The 23,865-nt window shown below is 45.6% G+C and overlaps 1 protein-coding gene across 4 annotated transcripts in view; it reads left to right on the forward strand.

Annotated features, from left to right (window-relative positions):
- Window positions 1–23,865, forward strand: part of NEURL1 (neuralized E3 ubiquitin protein ligase 1) — a 389,716-nt gene that overhangs the window by 354,921 nt on the left and 10,930 nt on the right. For all 4 annotated transcript variants that reach the window (XM_073685342.1, XM_073685343.1, XM_073685345.1 and 1 more), the window contains exons 4-5: window positions 16,573–17,253; window positions 21,133–21,279. In XM_073685342.1, coding sequence (XP_073541443.1) covers window positions 16,573–17,253; window positions 21,133–21,279 — 828 coding nt within the window. The remainder of the gene's footprint in view (window positions 1–16,572; window positions 17,254–21,132; window positions 21,280–23,865) is intronic.

The following is a 23,865-nucleotide window of genomic DNA, read 5'->3' on the forward strand; positions in this document are numbered from 1 at the left end:
ATGCTATCGGTATCGATCTTTGGGCCCTTGCAATACAGGAGGGGATTGAAAGGGCATTGGTGGCTTTTGGGGCACTCACGAGCCTAAGGTTTCAGGGCTGTTCGTGGTTGGCGGGGGGTGGGGTTCTTGGAGTTGGTACCGAATTGTCGGTGGAAGGAATTGGGAAAATTCCAGGTTGTTTAAATTGAGTGGGGGGTGATCTGGCAGTCTGTTCTGGGCTCTGGACGGGGTTTTTCGGACTGACTGACCTTCATTTCTTAAAGTAATGATAGCCACTCGTTTTTCTTTACTTAGCTGCTTTTTTCTTGCCATAATACAAATTCTAACAGTCTATTCAGTAGGACTATCAGCTGTGTATCCACCTGACTTCTGCACAACACAACTGATGGTCCCAACCCCATTTATAAGGCAAGAAGTCCCATTTATTAAACCTGACAGGGCACACCTGTGAAGTGAAAGCCATTTCCGGTGACTACCTCTTTAAGCTCATCAAGAGAATGCCAAGAGTGTGCAAAGCAGTCATCAAAGCAAAAGGTGGCTACTTTGAAGAACCTAGAATATAAGACATATTTTCAGTTGTTTCACACTTTTTTGTTAAGTATATAATTCCACATGTGTTAATTCATAGTTTTGATGCCTTCAGTGTGAATGTACAATTTTCAAAGTCATGAAAATTCAGAAAAATCTTTAAATGAGAAGGTGTGTCCAAACTTTTGGTCTGTACTGTATATATATTTATTTCATTGTTATTTTGATTGTTATTTGTTGTTTGTTAATAAACGGCCGCTGTGGCCAAATTTATCCAACGAATAACAGGTTGTAGCTTTTTTATTTTAGGAACGGGATCATGGGATCCCTGGGTATGATGGGAAAAGGGAAGCCATCAGGTAAGAAACCATATTGGCCGTAACAGGTAATGACTCCACCATACAGAGATCAGCTCGGTTCAGCTAAACAATACTGTTTCCTCTATGAGAAAGCCACTGCCAAACTCTCTTGGCATGAGCTTATCTCCTTGTGTGACACCCCAGGGGTCTGGTTGCCACAGTGATAGAGATATTATGTCTGAGAGCAGGTGGGAGGTCCTTTGGTCAGGGATCCTGTGCATGCCACACCTCCTGCCCAGTCTTGGGAGGGGAAGAACTTCCCCTGTAAAAACCCGGGGCTGAGGCAGGGTGAGTCAGACAAGGAGAGTGGAGAAGAGAAGCAGCATAGGAAACAGCAGAGTTACAAGGAGTCAGGGGCTGGCAGCTACAGAGCTCGCCCTGACTAAGAAGATTCTTTACCGGACCCGGAGTCCGAGGCTGTGGGGACTAACTCCTACCCAGCAGCAGAATCCGTCGGGCAGGGGATTTCAGGTCCTCTGGCCCAGAAGCCTGAAGGCACGGTCACACGCGTGGGACCAGCACCGCCATCGTGGAGCGGAAGCCATTAGAAGGCCCCGAGTCACCGGCCATACGGGTGAGCACCACACGGTACACTCAGGGACGTGGGCTACTTACATCAGCTTCTAGCAAGGTAGCCAGAAGAGTACAGTCAGTTTGGGAGGCCTACAACTACGCCTGGCCAGGGGAGATCCCATCTGCTCAAAGACTGACCAGGCCCCGTTTGCTAGCAAGTACTCCGGGAGGGTCTGTCGTTGTTACCAGTAAAGACCCTGAACTACACCGTACCGTCTCTGAGTGGTTCCTGCTACCCCCATCATCCACGTCGGCTGCCCTGAGGCCATACCCCTCCCGTTGGGGGTTATACTATCACGCTGCACAATCCTACCACCGGCCTCAGCGGTCTGCCCTGCAGCAGCAGCTTCCTGGCTGCACTCAACGGGTGGCGTAGTCATCAACTATTTACTACTCATAGACTGCCGTCTAGTTTGACTCCCTGGGCACGGACCGGGTCACCGCCACGAGATTACAACCCTCCACGGATCCGGCTCCGGGTAAGCTCCCGAGTGCGCACCGCAGCGCGACACAGGCCCAGGGGCGCGTCAACATTGGCGTAGTCGGCAGGATTTCGTGCCCGCAACCACCGGGTACTGCGTGCCTGAAAAGCAAAGACTGTTCAAACTTACCAGTGGTGAAGGTTTCCCGCCATCCGGCGCCATCTTCTACCTTCTTCCCGCCATCCGCGAAGTTTTCCCGCCATCCGGCGCCATCTTCGACCTTCTTCCCGCCATCCGTGGAGTTTTCCCGCCATTGGACGCCATCTTGAGGACGCCGCGCGGGAAGAAGAGGGGCGTGGACTCCGAAAGCGCGCGAGAACTGAAGCCCCGCCTCACGTCCGGACGTTGCGTAAGGTCCTGGAAGGAGCCCAGCAGACGCCGACGTCACAGGAGCGCGACGGAAGGTCCTCAACCCTGACGATCCACTGCGGAGCCGCGGCCTACGGAAGAGGATCATCGCAAGGTAGGCCACGGTCCACTAGGGGGGAGGAAGATGTCGGATACGGAGGAGAGCTTCACTGCCTCAACCCCCGCCAGCGCTACCGCTGCTGCAGTTATGCCCTTCACCATGCCCTATATCCCGGGAGCAGCTTGGCTACCCCAGTACTCAGGGGAGTCACATACCCTGCATGACTTTAGAGAAAAGCTGGATAGCCTCTTCCAGGTGTACCCCCTCACAGAAGAGCAAAAAGTGAGCATCCTGGTGGCCCAACTAACCGGGGCAGCCAAAAGGGAAGTAAAATCCTGGCCACCTGGGAGGAAGACTGTCGCAGGGATACTAACCCGGCTGAAGGACACCTTTGATACCCGCACCTCAGCCGAGATTAAGCTTAGATTCTACGGGTGCAAGCAGCGAGCGCATGAGAGTATAAGGGACTATGCACTAAACCTACAAGAGGCCCTGAGGGCCATAAAGCAGACCGACCCTGATGGGGTGGGAAACGAGGACAGGCTGTTGACTGAACAATTTATAGAGGGTTTATATTGCAATGCCCACCGAACCCAGTTGCGGGCAATGGCCTTACAGGATCCCCATCTGGACTTTGCACAGTTCAAGGACAGAGCCATCCGGGTGCTCCGAGAACCGGCACCAGGTGGCGTTGTGACCCACAGACGCCCCACTACCACTTACTACCAGGAGGCGGCGCCCTTGTCAGCAGGGCCTGTGGGAGCTGATGCGCAGGCTTTGGACAATGACCCGGCTCCAGACCTACACCATCAGGTCCAAGAGCTAGCTAAGAGCGTTGCTGCGCTAACCCGAACTGTGCAGTCTTTACAGGTTTCCACCCCAGGGAAGATCCAGCTGGCATCCGGACCGGAGGACATCCCGTGGCGTCGACCAAGGAGGACCCCACCGGCCAGAGGAAGACCCAGTGACCGATACAGTGAGGACGGATGACCCATCTGCCGCCGCTGCAATCAACCCGGACATATGGCAAGGTACTGTTCTTTAAACGGGCACAACCTGGGGTAGAGGGCCAACCCCCAGGAAAAAGATCACCAGGCCCATCGAACTGGCGCGACAGATATGTGGGAGGACGTCCAGTCTTGCCTGTGGTACTGGATGGCATTCCCATGAGTGCCCTACTGGACACCGGGTCACAGGTCACCACCATCCCGTACGTGCTCTTCAAGCAGTACTGGAATGACTCGGATATTACCCGCTACCCCGACGACGACTTGAGTATCATCGCCAGCAATGGTCAGCCCGTGCCACAGATCGGATTTAAAGAGGTGACCATCAAAATTGGTAGAGTCGAACTGGCCGCACAGGGACTGATCATTGTAGATATCGATAAACATGAGAGTCACCCAAAAATAACTCTAGGAACTAATGTAATTGAAAATTGTCTTGCAGAGGTGATTTTCCTTTTACAGCAGGTTGCCAAGAATGCCAGCTCCGGCGAGCAGCGGGTGCTCCAGAAAGAGATCCGGGCACTGATGCAACGGCAACAAGTGGAACTCTCCGGCGGTGAGATTGGTAGCGTAAGAATGTGTGACCCTTTTCCTATTGCCATGCCCCCAAAAAGTGAAATGATGATTTGGTGCCGGGCAGCTATTGGTCTGAGAGGTAGAGATTACCAGGCAATGGTAGAACCAGTTTACTCAGACAGTAGGCCCACCATTTTGACAGCACGGGGGGTGGTCAATGTACGCCATGGGAGGGTGCCCATTCGCATAATAAATATCGGGGAGAGGGAAGTGTACCTGCCCCGGTATGCCACGCTAGCCAAATTATATACCACTAATCAAAGTTCTATACAATCTGTGGAACCCTTGCCTCCATCTCACCCGGAGGAAGGTAACGGCTCTAAGAAAGACATGGAGGACTGGTGTCAGCAACTACATTTGGGTACTGACTCCACTCCCTCACATCAGAAACAAGGAGTCTATCGGGTGGTTCAAGAGTATGAGAGAGTGTTTAGTAAACACCCGTTAGACTTCGGGCGAGTCAAGGGGGTAGAACATCGCATCCCCACGGGAGATCATCCTCCCATAAAAGAGAGGTATCGACCCGTACCCCCTGCACATTACCAACACGCCAAGGGGATGCTTAGAGACATGAAGGAGGCTGGGGTAATCCGGGATAGTTGTAGCCCCTGGGCAGCCCCATTAGTTTTAGTCAAAAAGAAAGACAACACCATGAGGATGTGTGTAGATTACCGGAAAATCAACCGTATCACACACAAGGATGCGTACCCCTTACCAAGGATAGAGGAGTCATTGGCTGCTTTAAGATCTGCTAACTTCTTCTCTACCTTGGATCTCACTAGCGGGTACTGGCAGGTTCCTGTAGCAGAGGCGGACCGGGAGAAGACCGCATTCACCACCCCGATGGGACTTAGCGAGTTCACCTGCATGCCGTTCGGACTCTGCAACGCACCAGGAACCTTCCAACGCCTAATGGAGTGTTGTCTGGGCCACAGAAACTTCGAGACGGTCCTGTTGTACCTGGACGATGTCATCGTATATTCCAAGACGTATGAGGACCACCTGAAACACCTGGCGGAAGTGTTCGAGGCTCTGGCGAGTTACGGCCTAAAGGTGAAACCCTCCAAGTGTCACCTCCTGAAACCAAAGGTGCAGTACCTGGGACACGTAGTGAGCGCTGACGGAGTGGCTCCCGACCCTGATAAAATCACCGCAATTAAGGAATGGCCAAGCCCCTCCAGCGTAAAGGAAGTGCGGCAGTTCCTCGGGTTGGTAGGCTACTACCGAAGGTTTATTCCCGGTTTCACCAAAAAGGCAGCACCTATGCAGGACCTCCTGATAGGCCAGTCCCGGAAGGCCAAGAACCAGAAGCCGCCCTTCAAATGGGAAGAGCTGGAAGAAGAGTCCTTCCGCCAGCTGAAGATGGCCCTCACGGGGGACGAAATCCTGGCGTACCCGGATTATAGCCAGCCCTTTATCCTCTACACCGACGCCAGTAACATCGGGCTAGGAGCCGTACTGTCCCAGATCCAGCAGGGGAAGGAACGAGTAATCGCCTACGCCAGCCGAAAACTGCGACCCACCGAAAGGAACCCCGAGAATTACAGCTCATTTAAGTTAGAGTTCCTGGCCGTAGTATGGGCAATCACTGAGCGCTTTAAGCATTACCTCGCTTCTTCCCGGTTCACCGTGTACACGGATAACAACCCGCTGACACACCTGGACACGGCAAGACTCGGTGCCCTGGAGCAGAGGTGGATGGCCCGTCTGTCCAACTATGAGTTCACAATTAAATACCGGGCAGGACGCTCCAATACCAACGCGGACGCCCTGTCCAGGATGCCCAACCTGCCGGACGGAGGAGAAGATCCGGAGGGACTGGAAGAAGTTGAACTCCCTGCGTTCCACCGTCATGGGACTATTCAGTATTCCCACCGGGTAAGGAGTAAGCAGGCTGCTACGTTGAACCCCTTACCCCACTACAACTGGGCGGAAACGCAAGACAGCGACCCTGCCGTCCGACTGGTGAAGGAGATGCTGACTCGGCCGGAGGCTCGCCTTGAACCAGACGCTCCGGAGGAAGCCAAACAACTATGGGCAGAGAAGAGTCGACTGTTCCTTTACAAAGGGAAGTTGTGCCGCAGAATGGTTAACTCCCGGACGCATGAATTACTCTGGCAAGTAGTGGTGCCACGAAGAGACGCAGCCATGGTGATGGAGGCATACCACGACGGAGCTGGACACTTTGGGTGGAAAAAGCTGGAGTTCCTGCTGCGCGAGCGGTTCCACTGGGTAGGCATGAGGGGAACCATCGAGAAGTGGTGCAGAGATTGTGGCCCGTGCAACCTGAGAAGGAAGGACCGAGCCAGCCAGAAGACTCCCCTGCAGTCCATCGTCACCCGGCAACCGTTGGAACTGGTAGCCTTGGATCATGTAAAACTGACCCCAAGCAGAAGTGGCTACGTCTACGCGTTAACCATCGTGGATCATTACTCCCGGTTCTTGGTTGTCGTCCCCGTCAAGGACTTAACGGCTCAAACAGCAGCTAGAGCCTTCCAGCAGCACTTCTGCCGTCCACACGGGTACCCGGACCAAGTGCTGACGGACCAGGGACCTGCCTTTGAAGCGGAGGTCTTTCAGGAATTCTGCAATCTGTATGGCTGCCGGAAGATAAGGACGACACCCTACCATCCGCAGACTAATGGACTTTGTGAAAAAATGAACCAGGTGGTAATGGATCTTCTAAAAACGTTGCCCCTGGAAGAACGCAGTCTGTGGCCTGAAAAGTTGCCCGATCTGGTGGACCTATACAACCACATCCCGGTAGGTTCCACCAACTGTACCCCGGCTTACCTAATGAGGGCAAGACCTGGTAAGTTACCTGTTGACCTGGAAATGGGAGTCCTGACCCCCGAGGACACTTCACCAGAAACAGACTGGGACACAGAGAGGCAGCAGCAGTACCGGAGAGTACAGGAGAGCGTGGAGCGAAGTCTCTGTCAGGCTAGGGAAAGACAAGAGAAAACTTACAACCAGTATGCTCCCGCTGTTCCCCTGGTACCCGGAGAGCAGGTCTTGAAGAGGAAGAGACGGCTCCACAAGTTGGACGACCAGTGGGAGAAGGACCCGTACACCGTACTGCCCTCAAGCCACGAGAACCCGAAGGTCTGTACCATCAGTAAAGACGGAGGGGAAACCACAGCCATTGTATCCCGGGACCACCTGAAGAAGTGTCCCGAACAACTGAGGAACCCTGAAGAGGAACAAGAAGACCATCGACCCGTGGAAGAAAGGGAAGATATGGTTAGTACCGTGCTCGGGGACTTTCCTCAGTCTTGGACTCAAGTCAATGGTGCAGTTGTGGTACCCGTACTCACCTTCCTCCAACCATCATCCCAAGAACCTACGGAGCAACGGGTAGAGCTGGAAGAACAGCCGGTCCAGGAGGCAGAAGACTCCACACAAGCAGAACAGGAGAATCAACCCTCTGCTTATAGTGAGCCTGCCGTACCCCTAGTGAGACAAAGAGCCGGTAGACAGCTGCCCAGTTTACCCTTGACAGCTCCTACACCCTGTAGTTCAGGGCCAGACAGTCAGCTCCGTAGGTCCACTCGGGCCACTAGAGGCCAGTTACCCGCACGCTGGAGAATTTAAAGTGTATAAATTGTTTTATCTGTGTTTTTCTGTGTCTTGTTGCTTGTGTATAATTTTGTGTTTCTAGTTATTTTTAGGAAACCTTGGTGGATTTACCGGGAATCCTTGTATATAGTTGGAGCGTAACCCAGGATGGACTAGAGACTGTTAAGGACTCGGGGTAGGACAGACCCCTACCTGGTTACGTCTCCCTGTGTTGGTGAAATGGACACCTTTGCTTTTCTTCAAAGACTGCATCCGGTTGCGGACACGCCGTAACCATCTTATGTGTTTTTCTTATAGTATTGTTATTGTTATACTTTGTTATGTTTTTCTAAATGTGTTTAGTCCCGGAGTACTAAATTTCACTAGGGGGGAATGTGACACCCCAGGGGTCTGGTTGCCACAGTGATAGAGATATTATGTCTGAGAGCAGGTGGGAGGTCCTTTGGTCAGGGATCCTGTGCATGCCACACCTCCTGCCCAGTCTTGGGAGGGGAAGAACTTCCCCTGTAAAAACCCGGGGCTGAGGCAGGGTGAGTCAGACAAGGAGAGTGGAGAAGAGAAGCAGCATAGGAAACAGCAGAGTTACAAGGAGTCAGGGGCTGGCAGCTACAGAGCTCGCCCTGACTAAGAAGATTCTTTACCGGACCCGGAGTCCGAGGCTGTGGGGACTAACTCCTACCCAGCAGCAGAATCCGTCGGGCAGGGGATTTCAGGTCCTCTGGCCCAGAAGCCTGAAGGCACGGTCACACGCGTGGGACCAGCACCGCCATCGTGGAGCGGAAGCCATTAGAAGGCCCCGAGTCACCGGCCATACGGGTGAGCACCACACGGTACACTCAGGGACGTGGGCTACTTACATCAGCTTCTAGCAAGGTAGCCAGAAGAGTACAGTCAGTTTGGGAGGCCTACAACTACGCCTGGCCAGGGGAGATCCCATCTGCTCAAAGACTGACCAGGCCCCGTTTGCTAGCAAGTACTCCGGGAGGGTCTGTCGTTGTTACCAGTAAAGACCCTGAACTACACCGTACCGTCTCTGAGTGGTTCCTGCTACCCCCATCATCCACGTCGGCTGCCCTGAGGCCATACCCCTCCCGTTGGGGGTTATACTATCACGCTGCACAATCCTACCACCGGCCTCAGCGGTCTGCCCTGCAGCAGCAGCTTCCTGGCTGCACTCAACGGGTGGCGTAGTCATCAACTATTTACTACTCATAGACTGCCGTCTAGTTTGACTCCCTGGGCACGGACCGGGTCACCGCCACGAGATTACAACCCTCCACGGATCCGGCTCCGGGTAAGCTCCCGAGTGCGCACCGCAGCGCGACACAGGCCCAGGGGCGCGTCACTTGCAGAACAAAATGATCAGCCATTGCAATCCCAACAGCCAGATCCTTCTGTTTTAAATCACAGTCTTTGGTATAGAGATTTATTTGCCTTTGTCAATTAGCAATTTAGAATTTGATTATCCATACAAAGACTGCGGAAGAGTACGGTATATATATTATGTGTGTTAAAGGGAACCTGTCATGTCAGTTGTATCATGTAAACTGTCCCCAGGTCATAATTAGTGATGCAATATGCATCACTAACATGCATTTTTCATAAAAATCGGCCCTATAATCATGTGTCAAAACCACTTTATATAGTTATATCTTACTTGCTCGTTCAGTCATAGGGGTGTTCTTCACTGCATTCAGTCATGATGGTCGCTGCCCATTCTCTCCCCTTGTTTGTAGCGACGTCACCTGAATCCTCGCATTCAAATTCTGCGCTTGCGCACTGTGTACTCTGAGCCACGCTAGCACAGTGTGTGCCATAATCCGCGCTTGCGCTATGTGTATTTTTTAGCCGTGCTTGTGCATTGTCCATCGGCTCCACGTGACAGCTTCACTGCGCACACGCGGGGAGCCACTTGTCACGGCGCACGCGCGGGGAGCCGATGGACAATGCGCAATGCGCAGTTGAATGAGCAAGTAAGATATAATTATATAAAGTGGTTTTGAGACATGATTATAGGGCCGATTTTTATGAAAAAAAGCATGTTAGTGATGCATATTGCATCACTAATTATGACCTGGGGACAGTTTACTTGATACAACCGACATGACAGGTTCCCTTTAAATAACAAATGGAGCTCTACTTACTGTCCTTGACGCTCCCCCTGGGCTGTGGGGTACTCGGTGCCGGGCCAGTCGTTGCTAGGGGAGATGTCACAGTGGCGGTGACCCAGGGCGGTCAGTAAAAAGGGGAATTTTATAGTTTTTATTGTACAAACAGTTTGTGACGCCACCTGTGGTATGCAGCTATATGGAGCCGCCGCTGCTGTGCAGAACCTCTGGAGCTGATGTTAGTGCAGCAGAGTTGGTTTGGCTCTCCACAGGTAGAGCTTAGCTCCAGGGCAGCGTAGAAATGTTGTAGATGTTATAGGTGATGCTGGGCGTTGTAGTGCAAGGGTGATGGCGCAGATAATAATCACAGAGACAGTGGGGTGCAGTCTTCAGGGTCTTTACTCACGGTTGTTGCAATCCAAGTTACAGGTACCAGTATAACTTCCCTCGTCGTGCTGCGCTTACTTAGGGAGGGGTTCAGCCAACCCTCAGATATCTCCGGAGTACTTAGCGGGACCCCCTTCTATGTGTTCTCTCTCTCTGGCCGTCTCCCTGCACCTCATACCTAGTGTCCCAATCCAGTACCCGCGGGCCTTGTCGGGCGATGTCTCTATGGCTACCTTCTTGGTGAGACTGATATGGACTGTTGGCTACAGGACTTGAAATACTGCAGCCTCCGGTTTCTAGTTGAGACATAAAGTACTCTGCTAGTTGAGGTACCGGTCCCCTTTGTGCGGCCTGACCCCTCCACCTCCTGGTAGATTCGGGCATACGGGTGGCCTCCAGCACTGCCCGTACCCCTGGGGTCCCTTCTTCACTCCTGGAGCCTTTCCTGCTCCTCTCCTTCTCCTTCAGTCCTGGGCCTCTCCTCAGGCCCTTCTCCTGAGCAGAGCTCCTACAGAGCTCCTGCTCCCAACTCCTCTCACTGTAGACTGTTCTGTGACTCCACACTCTAGAATGTTCCACCCTCTTTTTATATCACTTCCTTTCATGTGCTCCCCTAATCTTCTTCCTCCACCCACACACTCTACATAGTTCCACCCTTCAGCTAGGGACCAGGGACTGTGCTCTCCCTTAGGAGCAATCTCGCCCTGCCCCCACTGAAGTGGAATGTGTTGGATGCCAGTGTTAGGGTCCCGGGCTGTACTCCTTCCTTACCTGAGAGTGAGAGACCACACCTCTGGGTGAGATGCAGTACCTCTGTGGCGACCGAACCGTCAGGGGCGCCACATCCTCAATGTCTTGTTTGAAGCAGGCAAGGGTTAGTAAAGCTCAATTTGTTATTTGCACCTACTGAGAGGTTAGAAATTAAAAAAAATCCCTTGAAAACCCTTTTAATTTCTATTTTATTTTTAGCTGGTGAATGGCCGACATGGATTCACAATTTGTGTTCTGCTGCAAAAGGAGCTAGAGGGGGAGGCTCCTGCTGCAGCTTGTTACAGAAAGACAAAGAACAGTGAGGAGAATGGGGACATGGATGAACACCGGAGACACACAAAAAAAAAATCTGCTAGGATTTTTTTTTTAAATTGTAAATTTTTAAAGCTCAGGCTTAAAGCTTAGAACAATTCGGTAATTAAAGGCATTGACAAAACATATGACCTATATGACTGACCCAACATCTTTTAAAGATCTTTTATAAATGGGATTTAGCCAATGTTGGTGGATTGTTCAGATGACCTTTTTCCCCATTGTCCAAGCAATGACGTACTTTTCTCCTAGCGAGAGAATGAACGTAGACTGACGTTCTTATTTCTGGTGCTGGTCTTTCTGTAGGGTCGTGTCTGACATTTCATGGGCAAGAATAGAAGCCGCTTAGAGTACTATAGCTGCATGGATCCGCTCCATGTAATAAATAGCCTCTTTATTCAGCTTTGAAGACAGTGCATGATTAAATGGAGTTAAATGGCCCCTGACTGAGATCTTTCTATAGTCGCCGTGAGTAGATTTTGCATTCATTCTAGCTAGCAAACAAATTAACAAGATGCCAGTCGTTATCTGTTATAGCTTGAGCTTGCAAACCATTGAAAGAACAGATGTAGATCTCTGATAAATTATAGACCACAGTCTTAGCATGTACCATATATTTAAAGGGGTTGTGTGGACAACTAAAAAGTACTTTAAAAAGTTTGGGGAGAGCTGTCTTGTGACTGGTAGATACATCGACATGTTCCTGCAGGAAGTGATGCATCATTCCGGTTTCATGACCAGGTATCGGAGCAGATATCTTCAATGAATTTGAAACAATGACTTCTATGGGTTGTCCTGACCACAGAAACATTTAAAGTTCTTTTTGGTTGACCAGATAACTCCTTTAAATATCCAAGATTGACTTTAGGAGATCAATCCTTTACACGGTGTTCCAAATTATTATGCAAATAATATTTTCTCAGATTTTCCCAAATTACCTATATGAATTGCAGTCATTGTAATTTTCCAGTCAAATAACTATTAGAGTACAATTGAAAGGTTTTTGCACAAACTGCCTATGATAACAGTATATTTTTAAAAAAATAAAAAACTCAAACTGCACTCAAAATGCATGTTCCAAATTATTATGCAGAGCAGAGTTTTCAACCTTTTCATTTTAATAAAGAACAAAAAAATGGTCATTTTTGAAATCATAAGCATTAGCAGGTTATTACAAACTGAAATCAAACAGTTTTCAACTCAAAACTTTATTCTAGGTGATGTTACATTTGCACATAGGACCCCTTGTTCGAAAGGAGCTTCTGAACTCTCTCGTCCATTGAATTTGTCAGGTTTTGGATGGTTTCTGCTTCAATTGTTTTGCATGAGGACAGAATACCCTCCCAGAGCTGTTGCTTAGATGTGAACTGCCTCCCGCCATCATAGACACTCCTTTTGATGATGCTCCAGAGGTTCTCAATGGGGTTGAGGTCAGGGGAGCATGGGTGCCACATCATAAGTTTGTCCCCTTTTATGCCCATAGCAGCCAGAGATGCAGATGTGTTATGTGCAGCATGAGACGGGACATTATCATGCATGAAATGATCTCGATGGTCCAGATGGATGGAGTGGAGGATGGCTGGTTGATGGACACGCCATGCAAACACGGCTATGGCGCTAACAAGGAGGAGGTGGAGTAATGTTTTGGGCTGGAATCATGAGGAGAGAGATTGTCGGCCCTTTTAGGATCCTTGAAGGGGTAAAGATGAACTCCATAATGTATGTTGAGTTTCTCAAACAGCACTTCCTTCCATGGTTCAAGAAGAAGAACCGTGCATTCCGCAGCAAGATAATTTTCATGCATGATAATGCCCCATCTCATGCTGCACATAACACATCTGCATCTCTAGCTGCTATGGGCATAAAAGGGGACAAACTTATGGTGTGGCACCCATGCTCCCCTGACCTCAACCCCATTGAGAACCTCTGGAGCATCATCAAAAGGAGTGTTTATGATGGCGGAGGCAGTTCACATCTAAGCAACAGCTCTGGGAGGGTATTCTGTCCTCATGCAAAACAATTGAAGCAGAAACCATCCAAAACCTGACAAATTCAATGGACGAGAGAGTTCAGAAGCTCCTTTCGAACAAGCGGTCCTATGTGCAAATGTAACATCACCTAGAATAAAGTTTTGAGTTGAAAACTGTTTGATTTCAGTTTGTAATAACCTGCTAATGCTCATAATTTCAAAAATGACCATTTTTTTGTTCTTTATTAAAATGAAAAGGTTGAAAACTGTGTGCTGTGCATAATAATTTGGAACATGCATTTTGAGTGCAGTTTGAGTTTTTTTTTTTTTTTTAATATACTGTTATCATAGGCAGTTTGTACAAAAACCTTTCAATTGTACTCTAATAGTTATTTGACAGGAAAATTACAATGACTGCAATTCATATAGGTAATTTGGTAAAATCTGAGAAAATATTATTTTCATAATAATTTGGAACACAGTGTATTATGGACAAGTAAAGGTTGCTTCTTTCATAATCTGTTACGTGAGAGAATCACTAAATGTTCTGAAGGATTAGGAGTTTATGCCACAAATAAATCTTATCAATTAAATATAGGATAGGTGATAAATGTCTATTTATTGGGGCCTTGACTCTGCATCCTCCACAGATCACGAGAACAACCCCTTTAAACATGGAGGTCATTTCTTTATGGGACGAGTTGTACTCTTGAGTAACATCATTTATTTTACCACATATTGTACTTAAAATGTTAAAATGGGGTGGGGGGTGGGATCCAAGTGTGATGAATTCATGAAAAAAAATGCAAAAAATACAATTCGACATTATTATTAATTTATTTTTTTTATGGTGTTCATTGTTTGGTAAAAATGACTTGATAACATAATTCTTCATATCAGTAGCAGTACAGGGATACCAAACCTGTATTTTTCATTATTATTTTAGTGGCTTTAAAAGATTCAAAACTTTGTCAAAATAATTTTTATGTTTTGTTATATTCAGAAACCCATAACTTTGTTTTCTGGCAGCTGTGTGATGTCGTGTTTTTCGTGTGGCCAGCTGGTGGTTTTATTGATACTTTTTTGGTGTTACTTTTATTTTGATCTCTTTTTATTGCATTTATGTGGTGACTGGAAAAAATAGCAATTCTGGCGTTTCATTTTTTTTTTTTTTTTTCTACCGTATGGGTTAATTTTTTTTAGATTTTGCTACATCCAACACAATATGTTTATTTTTTACTTTTTTATTTTTTAACACATTTGGGAAAAAGGGGGTGATTCAAATTTTTATATATTTTTTAAACATTTTTTTTCTTCTTGTCTTGACTTTTTATTCCCCTTAAGGGTTTTGAAGCTGCTATCCTTTTATCGCTTGTTCTGTATACTGCAATACCACAATTATCTGTGGCTAGGCTTCACAGGAGTGATGGCAGCCATGGGGGACTTTCAGCAGGCCCTCTGCTGTCGTGGTACCTGCTCGACACTCCGCGATCAGTGACTTTCAGCAGGCCTGCAGCTGTCGTGGTACCTGCTCGACACTCCGCGATCAGTGACTTTCAGCAGGTGTGCAGCTGTCATGGTACCCGCTCAGCACTCCGCGATCAGTGATAGTCAGCTAGTTGTGCTGATACAGACAGAGGCCAGCTGTATAAGGGATTCTTATCAGCTCTGTGTGGAGTGGTCTAATCTCCTGAGCCTCCTCCACACTTGCAGACATGCAGGTATGTCCATTTGCACTGAGGGGTTAAAGTTGGCCAAACCTGCTTAATCTCTAAACAGATGATATAGGGGAAGAAAAACGACCAGGCATGTTAAGTTTCAATGCCTGATCTTTTTATTCTTTTTGGAGATAAGCCTCCTCCAGAGGTGTCTGAGAGTGTCTTACTACTCTCTCTAAATACAGAGCACATGCATGTTTGATTGAGCATAGATATGTATGTGGGAGTCAGGAAAGATACCTATTTTACTGCCAGGGGTTTGGCCGACAACTATCTGATGTATATGGCCACCTCAATTGGGAATTGAAGCTCATAAGAGCAGATGAGCCACATGGTATCTACATTAGCCCTAGCCATATGTGGCTTCGACATTTTTCACTTCGGCTAAATTTGCTTAATAATAGTTTGACCAAATATTGTCTAGAAGTGGACAAGCTCTTTTAGTCCAAGTTTGAGGCTCCTTTAGGTGATGGATGTTGTAGTTCACCATCTGGACACTGTCCATTTCACTTATGTTTATATTATAGTCACTTTACTGCTTAGTCATCAGTAAAAATGTGAGGTCTTCAAGTTGAAATTTCAGCGAGGAAGAGATCCCTGGGACAGAGTGAGAAGTCTGCCAGGCACTCATAAAACAGAGCATTGCGAGATTTAAGATTACATTCTAGGAACATTCTTATATCCAAGCTGCAAGGCTCATGTTCGGTTCCACATTAAGCAGAAGACATTTAATTGAGCATGTAACATACCTGGTTCTTATCTGGAGAGCGTCTTGTTATAATAGGCCAGCTTCTAGTTTCCAATTTCATTTGACTAATTTCCCAGGTTTTTTTTCTACGTTTATAATGTAACTCTGTATGTTCCATGTGAGATGAATTTGAGAACAATCTGCATATAAAATAACCTTCTTCCATCAGTAATGTAACGAAATAATCTTCTAAAAACAATAGATGTACAGTATGTGCATCCATAAAACTTCCTACAATCTGCTCATCCATTAACAGTATATAATGGTAGACACAGATATGTTGCTTTTTTGGGGAAGTGTTTGGGTTAATTATCGTCTACTAATCTGGATGTAAATCATCTACTCTCCTCTATTCACAGTCAAAGCTCTTGAAATAATTTTTGGGTGGCAGAATCTTTTGCCTCCCCTTACCTGTGACTTATCTATAACACCTACTGTAAGAGCTCAATGACAAAAACAATTAGGCTCTTTTCACACTTCCTTGTTCTGTATATGCTCCTTGAAAGCTTCTTGCATGCTTTGAACAAGTTCATTCCCCCGGCATATACCAAAACAGTGGCAAAACCAGTATACGTGATTATATACTTTGCAGTAAGGATTTATTTTTTACTATGCGGTTCTTTATGCCTAAACAGCTGCATAGATCAGAGCCTTCTGCCTAAAGTATACATTGGAAAATCCTTCCGTAGTATAGAAGGATGATTGGCACTCATTTTGCTCCAAATATATGGAGCCATCTTTGGTGGTTTGTGTGGATGAACGTTCATTTGTACAGTTGTTTGATGCTATACAATTTCATTATTGTTGGCAGCACACAAGGACAAGGGGATATGCAGCCAACAACAATGATTTTTGGTCATCAGACAAGTTTACACAGGGTTGTGGTTAGGAACCAGCGTTCATGTGGACATTTGTTCAGCCAATCATCATTCTGCGTAGATGGACTCTTGTATGAATTGTGTCAAAGTAAATTTCTAGTACAAGTCTTTGAGTGCATTCATAGTAAACAGATTTTACAAATTCAAAATTTTGCTTTGTATCTACAGATAGTGAAATCATCCCACCGGACTCCGTGCGGCCTAGATCTTTCACTGCCATCCCCCGGCCATCCCTACGAAGGGAAACAGAAGATACTCGCTTGTCCGTCAGCTTGTGTGACCTGAATTTGCAGGAAGAAAACTTTCAGTCCATGACGGCAATGTGTCCAATTCCACAGAATTCTCTCAACTCACAGCATTCCCATTTACTTCCATCACAGTTAGAGAGTGATCTCCGGTTTCATCAGCTCCGGGGGGCCCATATCAAGACTTTAGATGACCAAACTGTGGCCAGGCTGGAGCATGCCCGAGAAGAACGGACTTTAGTATTCACCAACAGATCTCTTAGAATAAATGAAACCATCTTTGTCAAGATAAACAAATCAAATTCTTCAAGGTCCGGTAGTCTGTCTTATGGCGTGACATCTTGTGATCCCAGTACATTGAGACCGAGTGACCTTCCATACAATCCAGAGTCACTGGTTGACAGAAAGGAGTTCTGGGCTGTCTGTCGAGTGCTGGTTCCTCTTCAGAGTGGGGACATATTGGGGTTTGTGATAAACACAGAAGGTGAACTACATTTGAGCCATAATGGTGTCAGTACTGGAATGCAAGTCTGCGTGGACTGTTCACAGCCTTTGTGGATGTTCTTTGGTCTACATGGAGCCATCATGCAGATACGCATATTGGGTAAGAATTTTACTTTGAATAGCTTAATGTTCTAATTTGAAAAGCTCCAAAGAATCTACTAGGGATGTGTATTTGCCTGACATCATATATAACACTCTGTTCAATATAACAAGACAAAGGCAATTTTTTCAGTCATCTCAAGATCGTTTTTTCTCTGTCATTACATACTTTTCCCTCACATACGTGTACAAGTCATACTTTGTTTTCAAGACCTAAGTGGATCACTCTAATTCAGAATGGCTAGATGAGCAATACTTTCAATATTTAATTTGTATAAATATAGAAAACTACTGTACCATCACTCAATAAAATCAGCTTCCAATGTTCTTGATATTCAATAGACTGCAGAGAAAAAAGACAAGAGGTGAAACCTGTGTAACACTGCAGACAAAAGGTGGCGGTGAGATGGGGGGCTGGTCGCTCACCTGAACAATTTGTGTTTGGTAGAACTCCGTGGAAGAGTGGTATAAATTCCAATTTTGGCTGCTGCTCTGGCCGCTGTACTCCCACCAAATAGAGGATGTATCAAATGAAAGAAAGAGGATTGCGGCGGGTCTTGGTCGCTATCGCCATAATATCGAATTGCATTGCTTATCCTCCACCCCACCCTCCAACGCACGTTTCGAAATGCTTCCTCAGGGAGTGGACTACTCCCTGAGGAATTATTGCGAAACATGCGTTGGAGGGTGAGGTAGAGGATGAGCAGTGCACTTCAATATTAAGGTGTCAGCACCCTGGATCCACCGCCATCCTCTTTTTTTAATTTGACATTCAATCGAGGGACCCATATACTGTAGGAAGAGATTTAGTAAACAAAAGATGTCACAATTCTGTCTTAATTTTCACCAACACCTGGCATACATGCCATGCACCTGATTTACTATGTGCTTCACAAGATAGTGTTTTGAAAAGGGGTTTTGTTTATAGCTTTGATCTATGATCTGTGGTCATAAATTGGCACAAATGAGTTCATAGAAGTGTTCTAAACTCTGGGTCAGAATGTTCTCACTGATGGAGTCTCAGATAACTTATTTTGCAGCCAGCAATGTGCGCAGAAACAAAGAGCCTATAAAGGCCAAACGGTGTAAAATTATTCACAAAACTCAATTGCAAAAATGAATTTTAGCTAAAAATATATGCATCCAAGTAAACAAAAATGCCCCCAAAGGCGTCCAAAGTCTTTGATAAAGGAGTAGCACATTTAGCAGAGCCCTTTGTCAGAAGTAGGGCCCTTTAAGTTCGGTATATACCGTGGATAGGATCAGTATCAATTGATATCACTCCACCGGATGGTGTGAATTTGGAATGAGAAAACTAAAAATGATTTACCCGATAGGAACTAAAGGGGTTTAACATCAGATTATCAGAAGCTTGTGCAGACATGCATATATTTAACAAAAGCAATCTTTTTTTATCCATCACCTTTTTGTGACTGTGTAGTCATTAGTAGTTATGAGATAATAAGTCAGTAAGTAAAGACAAAACCCTGACACTTAGCAAAAGGCAGCAGGAAGAAATATGGGACATCTCTGCAGCACTTTAATAATGCAGTTGCCATCTTATTTATTATTTAGATCGTCTGTCAAAGGAATTAGCGGCTGGTAATAATAAACGAGAAATCTTAGGCAGCGGCATGCAGTGAATAGACATAATTGAGCGTGGAACGTAGAGTACATGAGACAGCACATGACCGCGCTCCTCAGGACGGCGGCTCCAACTATCAGCACTTTCATTCTACTTTATGAGAATATTACTGCGGGGCAATATGATGCCCCCCAGACACCTTGGGCGGCTGTCGGTCACAGCACCTGCATTTTTTTTTTTCATTACACCAGCACCCAATATCAAGAAAAAGACGAATACAAATTTGGTTATCTTGTATATAAAATAGAAATAACCACAATGACAGCGGCGGCATCTGCCTTGTGTCGCTGCGGTACTATAATCAGATGATGAAGGTACTTGTCATGGTCCATTAGGGGCTACTAGTTGTTATTTTCATATAGTGTATTACCCAATTGATTATGGCATACAGCAGGCAGTGTCTGTGTAGTCATGTCTAATATCATTCCTCTGTCCTGGATCTATCTCTATTGGATGAATTGCCTCAGGGGATTATTCACAAAGACGCTTTTTCATATGAACCGTGGTAGGACTTTCTGTAGGCTCTCTGGCCAACACAGAGGGGTGATGACATGTTGTATTATTGTACATGTGATCATCTGACTATGGTACTATATTCATGAATACTGCATGTTTGAGTGTATATAGTGTCTACAGGGTGATATAATATTAGCTGATGCATGAACGACTTATCCAAACCCTATAATTATCTCCTGTGTTGTAGTATAGGAATTGTACCATGCCTTAGCTTACATTTGCATCAATTGTCTTTGTAGAGGCTCAAATAGAAGGTACTGCAATACCCATTAAGTTTTACAATAAATTTAACAAATTAAAATTTCAACTAGGGGGTTTTCCCTTTAAAGCTCCACTCCAGCATTTTATTTTATCGCTGGAGTGGTGCTTCTAATCTAAGTTCCCTGCCCCTAATATCATACTTATCCGCTGCTATCTTCAGCTGTTATCGGCGCCTCTCCCGTCGGTCTCCAGCAGTTTATGGATCGCTACAGTGTTTGCTGGGGAATCCAAAAGTCACAACTCAATGAAAGTCTATGAGAGCCAGAACGAGGCCAAAATGATGTTCTCAAAGAACTTGTGACCATTATCTCTGACTTACGGTCAGTCAGAAGTTATGGTCACAAGATGGTTGCGCAGAACCGGAGTGGCACTGAGAACAGCTGAAGACAGCTTAGTTGCACCACCCCAGCGATGAAATAAAAAAAACACTAGAGTGGTGCTTTAAGTCAAAATTGACTGCAGTGTGTCAATCACTGGCCTTTCAGCTCATTCAGACATGAGGGATTTTTCTCGGAAGAGTAGAACGGCCCAAGTTTCATCAGAGTTTTTGATTAGTTTTTCTGGGATGAAAAAGAAAAATAAATTTCTCAAGCTTCTCCTATCAAACAGTCTATGAAAATTGGACAGCACACAGATGGTATCCAAGTCCAGTCCAATTTTTTTCTCTGACCCATTGGCAGCTTTGATTCGAGAATCGGATCAATATTGGACAAGTCTTTGTGCTTTTCTGTTGACCACTCTGTTCGAGGAAAATACTGGACATATGAACTACCCCATAGACTATCAATCTATAAAAAACTCTGATAACACTCATTTGAGAAAAATTTATGTCTGAATGATCCCTTAAGGCCTCCATCACTGGTCTTAAAACCCCCATACACATTAGTATAAAAGTCAGGACAAACCTGGTGGCATCATCCCACAGTGTAATGTGTATTTCGACTTCTCTACTGTTCCCTAACAGATGATGCTGGGGGAGAGAAGGATCTGCACTTTTGATCCTTTTGTTCTCAATTGCAGGAGAAGTCATGTATCGCCTTTTTCATAGACAACACAAGAGCGTTCTGTCGAAATGAGCATTCCAGTTCACAGAGGAGTCAGGAGAGATGGCTATTAGCTAAACAGTCATTGTTCCAGCAACTGTCTAATGTGTATAGGGGCCTTAAGTGGCTTCCTGTCATACATTTGAGGCCAGTGATTGGTTGCTACAGTCATGTGGGTAGACGGGCTTGTCATCGCTGAAGCAAGTAAACGAAGACCGGTGGAAAGCACCAAAGTGCTGGAGCTGTGGGAGATATATCAGGAGTCCATAGTTTTTTTGCTGTGTTTGTTCCCTTTAGCCGATTTGTTTCCAGTCCGATTTTTTGTATTCTCGTCAGAGCTATCTACGGCATATCTGTAGGCCTCTGCTTAAAAATAAAACACATTAAATAGTAATCCATATGCCTTCCTTTGCAGGGTCCACACTAGCCACTGATCTCAGAGACCCCTCAACTCCAAGTTCTCCTACATCAATACCAAACAGCCCAACAGCTCTGTGCAGTGGCATCTCCGACCCTGTGCTCAACATTAGCGGCCCAGGACCCCTGTGTAACTCTATCAATGGTGAGTGCTGGTTCTCACAGTATAGTATTAGTAGGAATGAGAACATGTAGATAGATGCACAGGATTTCAGCTTTGGAAGCATTTAATGAAAGGTTAAAAATATATCTCAGGCTGGTTACCAAATGTTCCTGTTTCTTCAAGAAAACAGATTCTAATCTTAGAAGTTATGTGCAAAGCAGATAATCTAAAGATGTTCTTATATGGCCAACTGAGTGATCTTCACATACGATAATCGTTTTAATATGACTTATAATCAACATGAGACTCTAACAGAGACTCTAAGAGACTCCTGAGAAAGGAAGAGTCCGGACACCCAAAAGAGTGCACCATATTCTATATCAGGCTGCTGGAGTCAGAAAGATGCAATTCATGTGCTTCACTCATGATTTACGATGTTTTGAGGGAGTGAAGAAGTGGAGCAAATGTCTAAAAGTGTAGTTAATGAATTTACCAAAAGTATATAAATATATATATTAAAAAAATAAAAGTATAGAAAAGAATAGAATGTAAGTGATCTATTGATGAGCTGAAATCAGCAAAAATAGGAGTAGAGGCATCGTCTCTGGAGCACCCTGATATGTGCTGTCAGAAGTAAGGGAGCGGTAACCACCTTTTTGTAAAACAATTTTTCTTTGCAACTTTGGGAGGTGCCAATGAGGTTTCACCATACGAGAAGGTATCGATGAATATTTGGCCTTGAATATTTCTAGTAAATAAAAATAAATCTTTAAAAAAAAAAGTATTAACTGTGACAAGCGCATGTGCAAAGTTTTAGCAGAAAAGTTCTTTTTGAAATTATATGTAATAAAGATTAAGGTGAAGGCTGGAACTTCCGCAAAAACTTTCCAAAGGCGTCTTGTTTTTGCAGAATAATGCGTTGCCCACAATTGCCCTACAAAAACTCAATGAAATCTGCTTTGAAATTGTCGATCAACCGTCATATTCTTCTGATTTGGCCCTATCTGATTATTCTCACTTTCTAAAACTCAAAAAGTCATTGACAGTACAAAAATTTACGACAAACGAGATGGTAATTGTGAAGTCGTGGTTTGCAAAACAGGATAACGCTTTTTTTTCTAAAGGATCAGAATTACCGTACTTTTTGATTGCTGCATTAAATGTATAGAATTGAAAGTCGATTTTGTTGAATGAAATAGCATTACTTACATTTAGGCCCCAATTGATTAAGACTGGTGTTTTTCGTATGCCAGTCTTAATGATGGCCCTGCACGCCTAATTCATAAAAAGGTGCAAGCAATTTAATGAATTCAGCTCATCTTATCAGTGGCATGCTCCTCTGTGCGCCTCGCCAGAAATGTTTGCCGCCACTCTTGATAAAATTGTTGGACGGGCATTGCCATGCCCAATCCCGCCATTGCTTCTTCCCAGCTCCACACACCTTTGCGGAGCTGGCCAAAAGTGGTGTGAAAAGTTACAATTCTTAATTTTGCGCAAAAATTTTACACCTTTGCAAGTTTTATGCCATAATTCTGGAATAAAAACTTTGATGAATCGTGGCCATAGTTTTTTTTTTTCTAGGTCAAGCCAACTTTATATCAAAGCCCCCTTGTATACAGTTATATGAAAAAGTTTGGGCACCCCTATTAATCTTAAGCTTAATGTTTTATAAAAATTTGTGTTTTTGCAACAGCTATTTCAGTTTGATATATGTAATAACTGTTGGACACAGTAATGTTTCTGCCTTGAAATGAGGTTTATTGTACTAACAGAAAATGTGCAATCTGCATTCAAACAAAATTTGACAGGTGCATAAGTATGGGCACCCTTATCATTTTCTTGTTTTAAATACTACTACCTACTTTTTACTGACTTACTAAAGCACTTTTTTTGGTTTTGTAACCTCATTGAGCTTTGAACTTCATAGCCAGGTGTATGCAGTCATGAGAAAAGCTACTTAAAGTGGCCACTTGCAAGTTGTTCTCCTGTTTTAATCTCCTCTGAAGAGTGGCATCATGGGCTCCTCAAAACAACTGTCAAATGATCTGAAAACAAAGATTATTCAACCTAGTTGTTCAGGGGAAGGATGCAAAAAGCTGTCTCAGCGATTTAACCTGTCAGTTTCCACTGTGAGGAACATAGTAAGGAAATGGAAGAACACAGGGACAGTTCTTGTTAAGGCCAGAAATGGCAGGCCAAGGAATACATCAGAAAGGCAGAGAAGAAGAATGGTGAGATCAGTCAAGGACAATCCTCAGACCACCTCCAGAGAGCTGCAGCATCAACTTGCTGCAGATGGTGTCACTGTGCATCGGTCAACTATACAACGCACTTTGCACAAGGAGAAGCTGTATGGGAGAGTGATGCGAAAGAAGCCGTTTCTGCAAGCACGCCACAAACAGAGTCGGCTGAGGTATGCAAAAGCACATTTGTAGAAGCCAATTTTTTTTTGGAAGAAGGTCCTGTGGACTGATGAAACCAAGATTGAGTTGTTTGGTCATACAAAAAGGCGTTATGCATGGCGGCAAAAAAACACAGCATTCCAAGAAAAACACTTGCTACCCACAGTAAAATTTGGTGGAGGTTCCATCATGCTTTGGGGCTGTGTGGCCAATGCCGGCACCGGGA

This window comes from Phyllobates terribilis, unplaced genomic scaffold (assembly GCF_046119375.1).
Source record: "Phyllobates terribilis strain yellow unplaced genomic scaffold, ASM4611937v1 Scaffold_5__5_contigs__length_657084704, whole genome shotgun sequence".
Classification (NCBI taxonomy): Eukaryota; Metazoa; Chordata; class Amphibia; order Anura; family Dendrobatidae; genus Phyllobates; species Phyllobates terribilis.